Below are 12,650 nucleotides of genomic sequence, written 5' to 3' on the forward strand. Positions count from 1 at the left end.
AGCCTGTGAAGTTTTTAGCTTAAAAAATTTGGGGGCCTGGGTCGGGGGGAATTCCTTGGTGGTCCTGTGGTTAGGACTCCGTGTTTTCACTGCCAAGGGTGCAGGTTCCATCCCTGGTCAGGGAACTAAGATCCTGCAGGCTGTGTGGTGCGGCCAAGATAAAAAAAATAAAATAAAAAATAAAAATTTTTTTTTTGGCTGATTTAAAAAATGCCCATTGTAAAGCATGAAAACATTAAAGCAGGTGTTCTCAGCTCAGGGCATTTTTGCCCCCAGAGAATATTTGGCGATGTCTGGAGACAGACTTGTCACGTTGGGGGGGTAGAGGCCAGAGGTGCTGCTCAGCATCCTGCGGTGCACAGAACAGCCCCTCCAACTAATAATTACCTGGCCCAGGATGTCAGTAGTACCAAGGCTGAGAAACCCAGCATTAAAGAAGCGTATCATATAGAAAGGGAAAATCCTCTGCAGTGTAATCTTTGGATTATTTTTTAGAGGGAGGAAGGCAACCTCCATTTAATTTCTTATTTTTAAAATAGATTGAAAGGTACAAATGGCACCTGCTGAAGTTTTTCCCTTCCAGCCATGCCTACAGCTGCAGAGTTTTCCTGCCAATGCTGCTGATTTCTTGTGTCCCTCGGGAGATAGTGACTTATTCCATGATTACCTCAGCCCTCAGTGTATGTTCTTGCTTTTAAGACCTATACTAAGCTCATTAGTACTGATTTGTGTTACCAGTTATTTTTCTCTTATTAGTCTTATTTCCCTAAGTTATAAGTATCCTGGTGATACTCATCTGTCTAGTACTTTTTCTGTGTTCTCCATAGCTGAGCACAGTGGCAAACATAACAATATTTAGCTAACATTGTTGAGCATTATGTTATGTCTAGCACTGTGTTCTGAGTGCTTCACATGTAGTAACTTTTTTAAAGTTCATAACAGTCCTTTGAGGTAAGTTTTATTATTATGCCCGTTTTATAGATGAGAAAACTGAGACACAGAGGGCTTAAGTAGTTTGTCCACGTTTGGGGCTAGGGCCAGGATCTCATTCTTACCTACTAGCCTCACTGTTCTCTGGCTGATTGATTCGTATTGGCAGCACAGGACCCCCTTTTGAGCTTTTGAGAAGAGGAATGATGTGATTATAATAAGTAGGAAAATTGATTTTTATGAGCTTGAGGGTGAGTTTGATGTAGGGAGGGATGCCTCAGGGTAAGGAAGCTATTTATAGCTGCTGCAGTAATCTGAGGGTGAAGTGATATGGGTCACCCAGTGTGTATGCCAAGGGCACTGAAAATGAGGAATAGGAAAGAGACTTAGAAGTGATCATTCACCAATTGTTTTGTTTTGTTTTTGGCTACACCGGTGTGTCTTGTGGGATCTTAGCTCCCCAACCAGGGATCGAATCCAGGCCCCTGTCAGTGAAAGCGCCGAGTCCTAACCACTGGACTGCCAGGGAATTCCCAGCAATTGGTTTGTTGAACCATAACTTGTATCTAGTGAAGTTGACGATGTATATACTCCTGATCCAACAGTTCAGTTCCTAGGTATGAGCTCAGGAAGACTCACACAGGTGCTCAGGAAGATTCATTAAAATGTTTATAGCAGCACTGTTTGTAAGAGCAGAAAAATCAGAGACAGTTAAATACCACACGTATGGCAGTGCAAATGAATGACCTAGACCATTTCTCTTGAACATAAATGTTAAGGAGAAGCAAAAAGTTGCAGAAGAATATGTAAAATAGGATACCGCTTACATGAAGCTTAAGAACATGTAAAATGAAACTATATATTGTTTAAGAATGCATGCATATGTGAAGTATAACAAAATGAATGATAAACACTATATTCAGATAGTGGATACCACTGTGGGAGGAGGAAGTGTGCACATGGGTGTTGCCAGGATGAGAGGATGAGGTGCAATTTGTAGGTTGTCAGTATTCCCGAGGGACATTTCCTTTATTGCTAGTAGGCTAGTATATATAGCCATACTTACGTGCCATGTTCAGACTGACCTATTATCTCCTAACCTTGTCCATCTTTTGCCGGTTTTTCCTGCAGCATTGGGACAGATCCCTGTGTCTTTGGTTGAATACCAGATTAAGTAGTTGAACTTTTAGAGCCATTTTGGATGAAAAATACTTGTCTTTGAACTTGTTGAATCCAAGGGTCATACCCAGGATGTTAAGAAGCTTATTCCGAGAGGCAGGAGACTGTCTGCGGGTCCCCTCCTGTCAGGTGTTCACGCAGTGGTACTTGAGATCGTGGTGGGGTACACCATCCAAACTCTTCAGAATGTTATTTTTTTTTCCTTACCGCCACGTCAGGCAGTCGTAGTTCTTAGTTTAATTTGCACACATTAAGCACAAATTTAATGTGAGTTCACTGTTTTCACATTTCCAAAGAAGAAAAATTAATTTCTTAAGTATTTGCAATGTTAGGAGAGGCGTGGTATTGAGAACACAGTCAGGACTGTGACTTTGTGAAATAGTCTACGAACTAATGCAGACGGGATAAACGAGAATTGTAGTTTCCATATAAAAACTAAGTTGATTGCTTTACAAAAGCAGTTAGAGATGAGTCCCCGGAAACCAAGACTACTTTAATATCATTGACTCTCTTATTTTCTGAAATGTTAGAATTTACCTTGATTTATGTAATGTTTTCTGATCCTTTAAAAAATTTTGCTTTGCAGTACTAAAGTATGCTTTTTCTACTACTAGCTTCTGGTTCCTTCTTGCTTTCTTTTGGATATTCCTACTTAATGATTAATAACTGAAACATGTACTTACTTTTTTTCAAACTTATTCTTTTTCTTTGTAGGTATTTCTGACCTAGGTGAGTAATTATGTGTATTTTATGTTTAAAGCCTTCTGTTTTGAGTCTTAGAAGACTCAAGTTTTTTGTTTTGCCTATGGTTCTTATACTAAACCATCTAAATTAATCTAAAGTAGAATTATGTTGCATGTGATAAATCTGATTTGTGTATTTTTGTCATCCGTGTGCTCTCAGGAACAAAAATGTTTTCACTATGTGATTGGAAACCTGTAGATGTGATAGATATATATGTATATACATTTTTAAGTTTTTATTTTGTAAAATTTGAAACATTAATAAGTAAGAAAACTATAATGAACTCCTGTTTACCCATCACCCAACTTTAGCAGTTACCAACACATGGCTGGTTTTGTCTCATTTATTCCCCCAACTTATGTTGAAGCAGATCCCAAACAATATATTCTTCAGCTTGTAAAAACTTTCAGTGTGTTTTTTAAAAAATGTGATCACCATACCATTGTCCCAGTCAACAGTAATTCCTTCATGTCATCAAAGATATCTCTTAAGTGTTCAAATATCCCTAATCACTTTATAGAATGAGTTTTTTTAGTTGTTTTGTTCAAATCAGTATCCAAAGGAGCTACACATGGTGAATTTGGTCAAAAATCTCTCATCCTCACTTCGTTTTTTGCTTTTCAATCTACATATTGTGGAATTGAGTTGTTTATCATAGTATTTCCCATATTCTTTATTTTGCTGTTAGAGCCATAATTCTTAACCTGTGGTAATATATCAGAATACTTCTGGAGTGTGAGATTGGGGAAAGAAAAAAAACCCATCAGAACCAGACTCTTTGGGTATGATCATTTTTAAAAGCTCTGCAAGTGATTCTGATGGACAGCTCTGGCTGCAGGTCACCGTCCTGGATAATATTATCTGTGTCAGAAAAAGTAGAAAACTCTTATTAGGGAAAAGTCTGAGAGAATTTGGATTTGATTCAAGTTTTAACAGAAAATGGAGAAGTGAGTACATTTGTAAGCTTTGTGTTTGTAAGCTTTGTCCTTAGAGGCAAAATTACGGTGAGTTACAAAGCCAATTTATAATCAGTTCAGATTGGAAGTACTACTAATTTGGGTTCCTGGAAAAAAACTGATTCTGTACTTGGAGGCCTCCCTGAATTATTTTGCTTGGGATTGAAAATGCTTAGTTGCTGGCCGTGAGCTGTGCATTTCTGATTACACGGCAGCCTCTACATCTCTTTTTAAATGTCAGCTCCTCTTGGCTTTTCTTCCTAGCTGTTTACATTACAGTCAGTTGAGGCAAGTTACCTTGTAGGTGTATGATTTTGGTGACATCATTAACATTTTCACGTGGTTTTGTTTAGCTGACAGGCTGTCCGCCGACGACCTAAACTCCCTGATTGCTCACGCGCATCGCCGCATCGACCAGCTGAACAAAGCGCTGGCCGAACAGAAAGCCACGGAGAAGCAGCACATTGCCTTAGCCTTGGAGAAACAGAAGCTGGAGGAAAAGCGGGCGTTTGACTCTGCAGTGGCAAAAGCATTAGAACATCATAGAAGTGAGATACAGGCTGAACAGGACAGAAAGGTAAAGAAATGAGCAAAACTGCCTAATGTTTAAAGTGAATCTACCTTGTTTGCTTCTAGAGGTAATACCAGCAGTCACTGACTTTAAAATACTAGCTGTAAGTTCAGGCCGACCCCCCTCTTGAATGGAACTTTGGCCCTTGTTCTAGTCAGAACTTCTAGGGAAGGATTGGTCTAGCAGAGAGCCTTTATGTTGAGCTGATGCAGGAGTGTCAGAAAGTAACGAGCTGCTGGCATCCAGGATTATCTAGCTTGCCTTTTCCCAGTGGAGCCTCTGTCCCCTTAAGCAGTGCTGAAAGAGTCTGTTGGATTCCGAGTATATTTTTCTCAAGTGTTTTTTTTGTTTCTTTGTTTGTTTATTTGGGTTGTTTTTGGCTGCAACACATGGCCTGCAGGATCTAGTTCCCTGACCAGGAATTGAACCCGCGCCCCCTGCAGTGGAAGTGCTGAGCCCCAACCGCTGGACCGCTAGGGACGCCCCTCTCTGCAAGCGTTTCTAAGTAGTTAGTGGTGAAGCATGGATGAAATAGCTGTAGTCTTCTGTCTGAGCACATCATGTATTAAATAGGTGTCTACAGGCTGATTTGGGAACCTGACTACTCATCCTACCTTCGGGTTTTCTCAGCTGCACAGTTGACCATTCCCTCCTCCTTTTTTTTTTTTTTTTTAATTAATTAATTTATTTATTTACTTTTGGCTGTGTTGGGTCTTCGTTTCTGTGTGAGGGCTTTCGGGCTTTCTCCAGTTGCGGCGAGCAGGGGCCACTCTTCATCGCAGTGCGCAGGCCTCTTACTGTTGCGGCCTCTCCCGTTGTGGAGCACAAGTTCCAGACGCGCAGGCTCAGTAGTTGTGGCTCACGGGCTTAGTTGCTCCGTGGCATGTGGGATCTTCCCAGACCAGGGCTCGAACCCGTGTCCCCTGCATTGGCAGGCAGATTCTTAACCACTGCGCCACCAGGGAAGCCCCCCTCCTCCTTTTTTAAAAAAATTAATTAATTTATTTATTTTTGGTTGCGTTGGGTCTTCGTTGTGGTGCGCGGGCTTCTCATTGTGGCGGCTTCTCTTGTTGCGGAGCATGGGCTCTAGGCACACGGGCTCAGTAGTTGTGGCGCACGGGTTTAGTTCTCCACGGCATGTGGGATCTTCCCGGACCAGGGATTGAACCCATGTCCCCTGCACTGGCAGGCGGATTCCTAACCACTGCACCACCAGGGAAGTCCACTTCCTCCTCCCTGAAGCTCTTTCTTCCCTAGGCTGCCAGACCCCACACTTGCTGGCCTTTCCCCCGCCTTGCTGACGCTCCTTGGCTTCCTTTGCTCAGCCTCTCAAATACCGGCGTGCACTGGCATTGTTCTGAAACCTTTTATCCATCTAAGCTGCCTCCAGGTGCTCTTCGCTAGTCCTGTGGCCTTGAAGTTTAAATACCGTCTATTACTGACACTTATACTGCTGGCTCTGACCTCTGCCTTGGCTTCAAGGGCTGTCCAGCAGCTGACTTGATGTCTTCAGCTGGATTTTCAGTAGTCATTTCAAACTCAACATGTTCAAAACAAATTTCTTTTTTTTTTTTATAAATTTATTTATTTATTTATTTATTTATTTTTGGCCGTGTTGGGTCTTTGTTTCTGTGCGAGGGCTTTCTCTAGTTGCGGCAAGCGGGGGTCACTCTTCATTGCTGTGCGCGGGCCTCTCACTGTCGTGGCCTCTCTTGTTGCGGAGCACAGGCTCCAGACGCGCAGGCTCAGTAGTTGTGGCTCACGGGCCTAGTCGCTCCGTGGCATGTGGGATCTTCCCAGACCAGGGCTCGAACCCGTGTCCCCCGCATTGGCAGGCGGACTCTCAACCACTGCACCACCAGGGAAGCCCCAAAACAAATTTCTTGATTCTCTCCAGACTGTCTCCCAGCCCCTCAGCTGTTTCTCTCTAAATAAACCTCCATCCACTCAGTTGATCAAGCTAGAAATCATGCTCAGTTGTTCCTCCATCAGTTTTTGCATCCAGACCATTGACAGAGTCTACCAGCTCTGCATTCAGAATAAATCCCTAAATGCTCCACTTTTCTCTCTTTCAGTCACCACCACCTTAGTTCAGAGTATCATCTTAACAGGGTCCCTGTTTGCATACCCATCTTTCTATGTCTATTTACACAGGCAAGTGGTCCTTATAAAATGTATTCTCATCAGACACTATGCTGCTGAAAATTCTCCACTGACTGCCGACTGTATTTAATATAAAATCCAAATTCTTAACTTATACCAAAGAAGCCCCTTGATCTCATTCCTGTTTGCTGTGAGCCAGGCTTCCCTTACTTCCCTTATTTCCCTAATGTACCAGGTACCTTGGGTTTTTTTGTTGTCGTTTTGGTGCCTTGACTACATCTTTTGCCCTGGGGTAGCCCTGTCCTGTTCCCTTCAATCTAAAGTAGAGTCTCTGTATTACTTTCTCTCATATTGCCCTATTTATTTTCTTAAAAACAAGTACCACAGTCTGAGATGTCCATTTTGCCTATCACTGATTCCTCTCTTGAAATGTATACTGCAAAAGAGCGAGAAGTTTGTCTGCCTTGAGCACCACGGCATCCAAGCTTATAGTAGGCACTGCCTGGCACAGGGCTGGCACTTCATAAATATTTATGCACTGACTGAATGGATTCATTTATTAACTATATTGTTTCTGAGAAAAAGGAAGTTATGATTTCCAGGTAATTAGTATTAAATAATTTGTAATATGACACACGGCTAATTGTTAGGCCAGACATTATAGGCTTTTCATAGTTTTGGCTTGATTTGGCCTGTGTTGAATCTAAATTCATATTAAAATAAGCAGTTTCAGAGGAGCTTTCTTTGTTGACAGAAACTGTGTTGAGTAACTGTCAGATACTTGTTACTTTTCTTAACAGTTCTGCATGGTAGGCCTTATTATTCACAGACAAGAAAATGGAGACTTAGAAGATGAATAATTTCCCTAAGGTCACACAGATGGTTGCGGTGAAGCTGTGTTTGATCCCAAGTCTTTGTAGTTAGTTCTGTGGTCTCGGATTTCTTGATTCTCAGGGGAGTATGTGATGCAGGAAATGAGTGTTTGCTTTGTACAGGAGGCAGCCTGGTGATATGGAAGAAACTCAAGTCTGGGGGTTAGAGAGACCCCTGTTTGAAATCTGATTTCGCCACAGCCATGCGACCTCGTTTGAGTCACCTTCCAACATTCAGCTTTCTGACTCATATGAGAACTCGAAATAAGAATGTGTTCCCATGCACGGTTCATCGTGAGGGGTTCTGGACGTGGAAGCTGCCATCATCGTGGTTACTGGTCTTTCTCTCTTGCTAAAAGCGTGCGTGGAGAACTGAGAATTCCTCATTACTGTACTTGGCTTCACAGGTGGAGGAAGTTAGAGATGCCATGGAGAACGAAATGAGAACCCAGCTTCGCCGGCAGGCTGCTGCCCACACCGATCACTTACGAGATGTCCTCAGGGTCCAAGAACAGGAACTGAAATACGAGTTTGAGCAGGTGAGGACCTGTCGTAAAGCATCGTCTCCCCTTCAACCTCCTTTTCCCCTTTACGTTATAAACAGTCTCTGCTTTCCTTCTAATGTGCTCCATGTCGTTCAGTCTGAGAGTGTGGAAGAACGGGGAAAGATTTCTAATGGTGCCTGTCCTTGCTGGAGGGGGACTTTTGTATATTTCACATCTGCTCCTTTTTACATAAAGGTGTACCTGTGTGTTACTGATCAGATGTGTTTTGTATTTATGTCCTAGTCATTTGGAGCCTTCAAAGCTTTAAGGAGGGTTGGTACAGGGGGTTTCAGGAATGCAGGTAATAATACTTGACACATGTATTGCCTGCTTTATCTCCACAAACTCTTGTGGATTATGTGGTAGTTCTGAGATTTTTATATTTGAGGAAACATCCCGGAGAGGTTAAGTTTGGAAACCACAGCAAACCATCAGGATACCGTTAATCATAATTAGTTTCTACTCAGCAAGTCATTTATAATATATTAACTTATTATTCTGTCTCACAAGAAGGGAATGAGGTTTTCCAAGTAAGGAAATCTTCCAGAAAATTGAAATTTATGCCAGTATGAAAAGGTATATTACTTTGAATTCTCTTTGATGAGTATTTTGAGAAAAGTGAACTCTTAAAGTGGAAGATATTGAATACAATTTAATGTCTGGGTGGCCACAGAGTTACTTTATTTTCTAAAGTTGTCATTTTCTCATTTTAATAGACTTCTTTCTTCCCCTCCTGGTCTTCTTCCTCTAATATTAGGTTCCACCAGTAAATTTGTAGAAGATGAACCATCACATATAAGCTTTAGGAAATTTTTGAAACCTTACCCATAATGTAGGAGTTTCATGACACCTGTTTTGAGATGTTAAAGGCCCTCTTTACTTTTGGAGGCAGCAGTTACTGGAAGACTTAGTGGCCCGATAAGTGACATGCGCTGAGGTAGCATTACTTTTCTCTGTGCACTGTTTACCATTTCAGGACCTGTCTGAGAAACTCGCTGAACAAGAATTACAGTTTCGTCGCCTCAGTCAAGAGCAAGTTGACAACTATACTCTGGATATAAACACTGCCTATGCCAGACTGAGGGGCATCGAACAGGCTGTTCAGAGTAAGCACACGGGCCTCTTACAGCTAATTTCATTCAGCCCTACTTCTCAGGGTAAATTCTTGCTATGAGGATAATGGTATACGTGCATTGACATTAGGGAATAAAGATGCCGAAGTCCCTCTAATAAATTTTATTCATTTCTTAGAAAATTAGCCCCAGATTTAATAAGTTTGTAGTATAGAGAGTTGTGAGAAGAAATTTTAAAGGATCTAAAAATTAAACCTAAGTAACTTGAAGTTTTACTCCTTATGTGACCGGCATGAGATCACCATTTACAAGGCGGTTTACCCAACACACTTTGGTTGTGTCTCACGTGCCCTGAGTGGAGAAAAAGGTCAGTGTGCTGCATGTTCGCCCTCCAGGCTCTGCTGTTGGAGGGTTACCTGGAGGTGGTGATTTGCTGGTTCCACCCACCAAATGGATGGTAGTTATGCTGAGGCCTCCATGTGCCACACTGGAAGGGAAATGCCCTGACAGTGAGGATGCTATTAATAAAATGGGTTTCTGTGGGATGTGATGGAATCTTTTTTGTCAGGTAAGCATAGCAATAAGCTAAGTACTCATGAAATTTCAAGATCCGGTAGTCTTCCGTTCCTTTGTAGAAAGTTTCTGATGGCCTTAATGTAAGTCTTGGCTTAATTTAAATATCACATTTCTTTCTCAAACATTTCTAAAGATAAATGTATCTGAATTAGATACCCTGCATTCTCCTAGATGTCACAGGAAGAAAGAAGGGAGACTCGTCTGTGCACATCCACCCTCCCAGCTTTCTCCACGGCTACAGTAAAAACAAGTGTTCAGCAGATTATGTCGTGCCTTGTTGCCTCGTGTGAAGAGGCCAGCTAGGAAAGAACGCACCATAAATAAGTGGTGGGATGGGCTTGGAAGAGGCTCTCTCCAGCCCCGTCTTCCACTTCTGTGGAAGGTGCACCAGTTCTCTGTGTGTATGAGGACATAGTCAGGTGGAGAAAGAAGTCTGTCTTTGCCTTTTTTTTTTTTTTTTTTTTTTTTTAATAGGTCACGCAGTTGCTGAAGAGGAGGCCAGAAAAGCCCACCAGCTCTGGCTCTCGGTGGAGGCATTAAAGTACCGCATGAAGACGGCATCTGCAGACCTGCCCACTGTTCCCCTGGGTAGCGCAGTGGAGGCCATCAGAGTCAACTGTTCCGATAGTGAATTCGCCCAGGCTCTAAGCGCAGCCCTCCCTCCAGAGTCCCTGACCCGTGGGGTGTACAGTGAAGAGACCCTTAGAGTCCGTTTCTATGCCATCCAAAAACTGGCCCACAGGGTAGCCATGATCGATGAGACCAGGAATAGCTTATACCAGTACTTCCTCTCCTACATACAGTCCCTACTGCTGTTCCCACCTCAGCAGCTGAAGCCACCAGCAGAGCTCTGCCCCGAGGACACAAACACATTTAAGTTACTATCATATGCCTCCTATTGCATTGAGCATGGAGACCTGGAGCTGGCAGCAAAGTTTGTCAATCAGCTGAAAGGGGAGTCCAGACGAGTGGCACAGGACTGGCTGAAGGAAGCCCGAATGACCCTAGAAACTAAGCAGATAGTGGAGATCCTGACAGCATACGCCAGCGCCGTAGGAATAGGAACCACTCAAGTGCAGCAAGAGTAAGGTCCAGGAAGAGCCTGGTAAAGTCACATTTCATGTCAAAGGAAATCGGCAGTAATACATGAAGGGTTTGCAACAGGGTCTCAGAATTGCCTAGAAATGAGCAGGTTACAGGTACTGTTCTAAATGTTAACACCTGTTGCATTTATATTATTCCTTCTTGCTGTCATGTCAGTCAACTCCAGGAGCACTTTATTTGCAACTTGTGTAACATTTTCTGTTTTTCAGGTTTTACTGATCAGGCTTGTGAGCCAACCAAAATAATGTTTGCCATCACTGTTACTATTGGTTTTGCCCTTGGAGCAAACTGAATAAAACAAAAATTGAAAACTGAGTAGCTTATCCCTTTTCAAAAAGTATCATTTCTAGTTTGTTGTGTATATGGAAAATTTCCTTGATTAGCAGAAGTATTAGAAGTAGCAACTCCTGGGCGCTCAGAGTTTCCAGGCTGTGAACTGGGTTTCAGAAGCCCTAGGCCTGTTCTTGGCTTTGAAGGTCCTGGTGAACTGACTGCTGCTGGTCAACCTCAAGAGTGATGTAAATATAAGCCAAAATGCCAATATATTTATAATTGGAGATATATCATTCCAGTGATTCAAAGGCACTAGAGATAGTGTGTATCCCAAACTTCGATTGCTACCACAGGGAAAAATTATATTTTATACTGGGACCCAACACCTGCACTCACCCTTATGTGAATGTATACATGAAACAGTTTCTGGAACCATTGCTTCTCCTTTCTACTTGTGATGTACTGTGTTCTGGTCTGTGGCATTAGAAAAATGTTGGTGTCTTCTCTACCCACAAATTAATTCCACAGCCCTCAGAAAAGTTCATGGCTCCCAGTGCTGGAACACTGGTAGTTGACCTTGCTCTTTTCTGGTATGTTGACTGTGAATCTCTCCATTGAAGTGGGGGTGGTGAGCCTGGAATCTTAAAGGGATTCAATAATTTTGTGGTATATTTGAACTGGATTGCTGTAAAACCCAGAGAACTTACTTACATAGTTCACTTCTCTGAAGATTAGAACAGTTGCCATATTGGATAAACATTAACCAGTGTTTTTTACCTTTCATTTTTTACTTCATGAAATTACTGTCAACATATTTTTTCAAAATCATGATTTTTTGTTGTTTTTTTTTTTTTTTATAAATTTATCTTTTATTTTTGGCTGCATTGAGTTTTCGTTGCTGCGTGCGGGCTTTTCTCTAGTTGGGGCGAGTGGGGGCTACTCTTTGTTGCAGTGTGCAGGCTTCTCATTGCAGTGGCTTCTCTTGTTGTGGAGCACGGGCTCTAGGTGTACGGCCTTCAGTAGTGGCTCGCGGGCTCTAGAGCGCAGGCTCAGTAGTTGTGGTGCATGGGCTTAGTTGCTCCGCGGCATGTGGGATCTTCCCGGACCAGGGCTCGAACCCGTGTCCCCTGCATTGGCAGGTGGATTCCTAACCAGTGCGCCACCAGGTAAGTCCTTTTTGTTGAGGTTTATGTGTTCATAAACAGATTATTGAAGAGGCATTTTTATCTGAGCAATGTATCTGGAAATCATGAAAAAAAAAAAGAGGGTTGTCTATATATTTCTGCAGGTGTATCCCAGCTCCTGATTGTTACACTCAAGTCTGCATGGCACTTGATGTTGTCCTTTGATTTGGGGATCCAGTGGTTCGTTTGGCGTTATTAACGGTCCTTATGTTCCTCCTAAGTGGATTCTTAATTCAACACAATACATCTAGTTTCTCTGACTGGAACACACACTTCGTGTGATGTCCTTAATCTCTGCTGGTAGAGGTACTCTCGGCACCTGTGGGCCATTAAGCTTTTCCTAGAAGATAATGAGGCTGTTCTAAATTAAGCCTTTCTTCCCTTTGGAATAGCATGAAATTGTAGAATACATTAACTTGCAAAGCTGACTAACTTATTTGTCATGTTAGAAGTGTTCATAATTTTTATTTTACTCAGGAAATGTGTAAAACATTACAGATTAGAAGGAAATAAATTTCTCTAGGAGCCCAGGAATAACTT

The 12,650-nt window shown here is 42.3% G+C and overlaps 1 protein-coding gene across 8 annotated transcripts in view; it reads left to right on the forward strand.

Annotated features, from left to right (window-relative positions):
- IMMT (inner membrane mitochondrial protein) overlaps nucleotides 1-10,968 on the forward strand; it is a 48,830-nt gene extending 37,862 nt beyond the window's left edge. For 4 of the 8 annotated variants that reach the window (XM_082426791.1, XM_082426794.1, XM_082426795.1 and 1 more), the window contains exons 11-15: nucleotides 2,824-2,838; nucleotides 4,163-4,386; nucleotides 7,763-7,894; nucleotides 8,877-9,006; nucleotides 10,024-10,968. In XM_082426791.1, the coding sequence (XP_082282917.1) occupies nucleotides 2,824-2,838; nucleotides 4,163-4,386; nucleotides 7,763-7,894; nucleotides 8,877-9,006; nucleotides 10,024-10,637 (1,115 nt within the window). In that variant the 3' untranslated portion in view covers nucleotides 10,638-10,968. The remainder of the gene's footprint in view (nucleotides 1-2,823; nucleotides 2,839-4,162; nucleotides 4,387-7,762; nucleotides 7,895-8,876; nucleotides 9,007-10,023) is intronic. The other 4 variants (XR_014254060.1, XR_014254061.1, XM_082426796.1 and 1 more) reach the window with 1 other exon arrangement.
- The last annotated feature ends 1,682 nt before the right edge of the window (nucleotides 10,969-12,650 follow it).

The sequence above is a fragment of the Balaenoptera physalus genome (genome assembly GCF_965194825.1).
Source record: "Balaenoptera physalus genome assembly, chromosome: 15".
Lineage (NCBI taxonomy): Eukaryota > Metazoa > Chordata > Mammalia > Artiodactyla > Balaenopteridae > Balaenoptera > Balaenoptera physalus.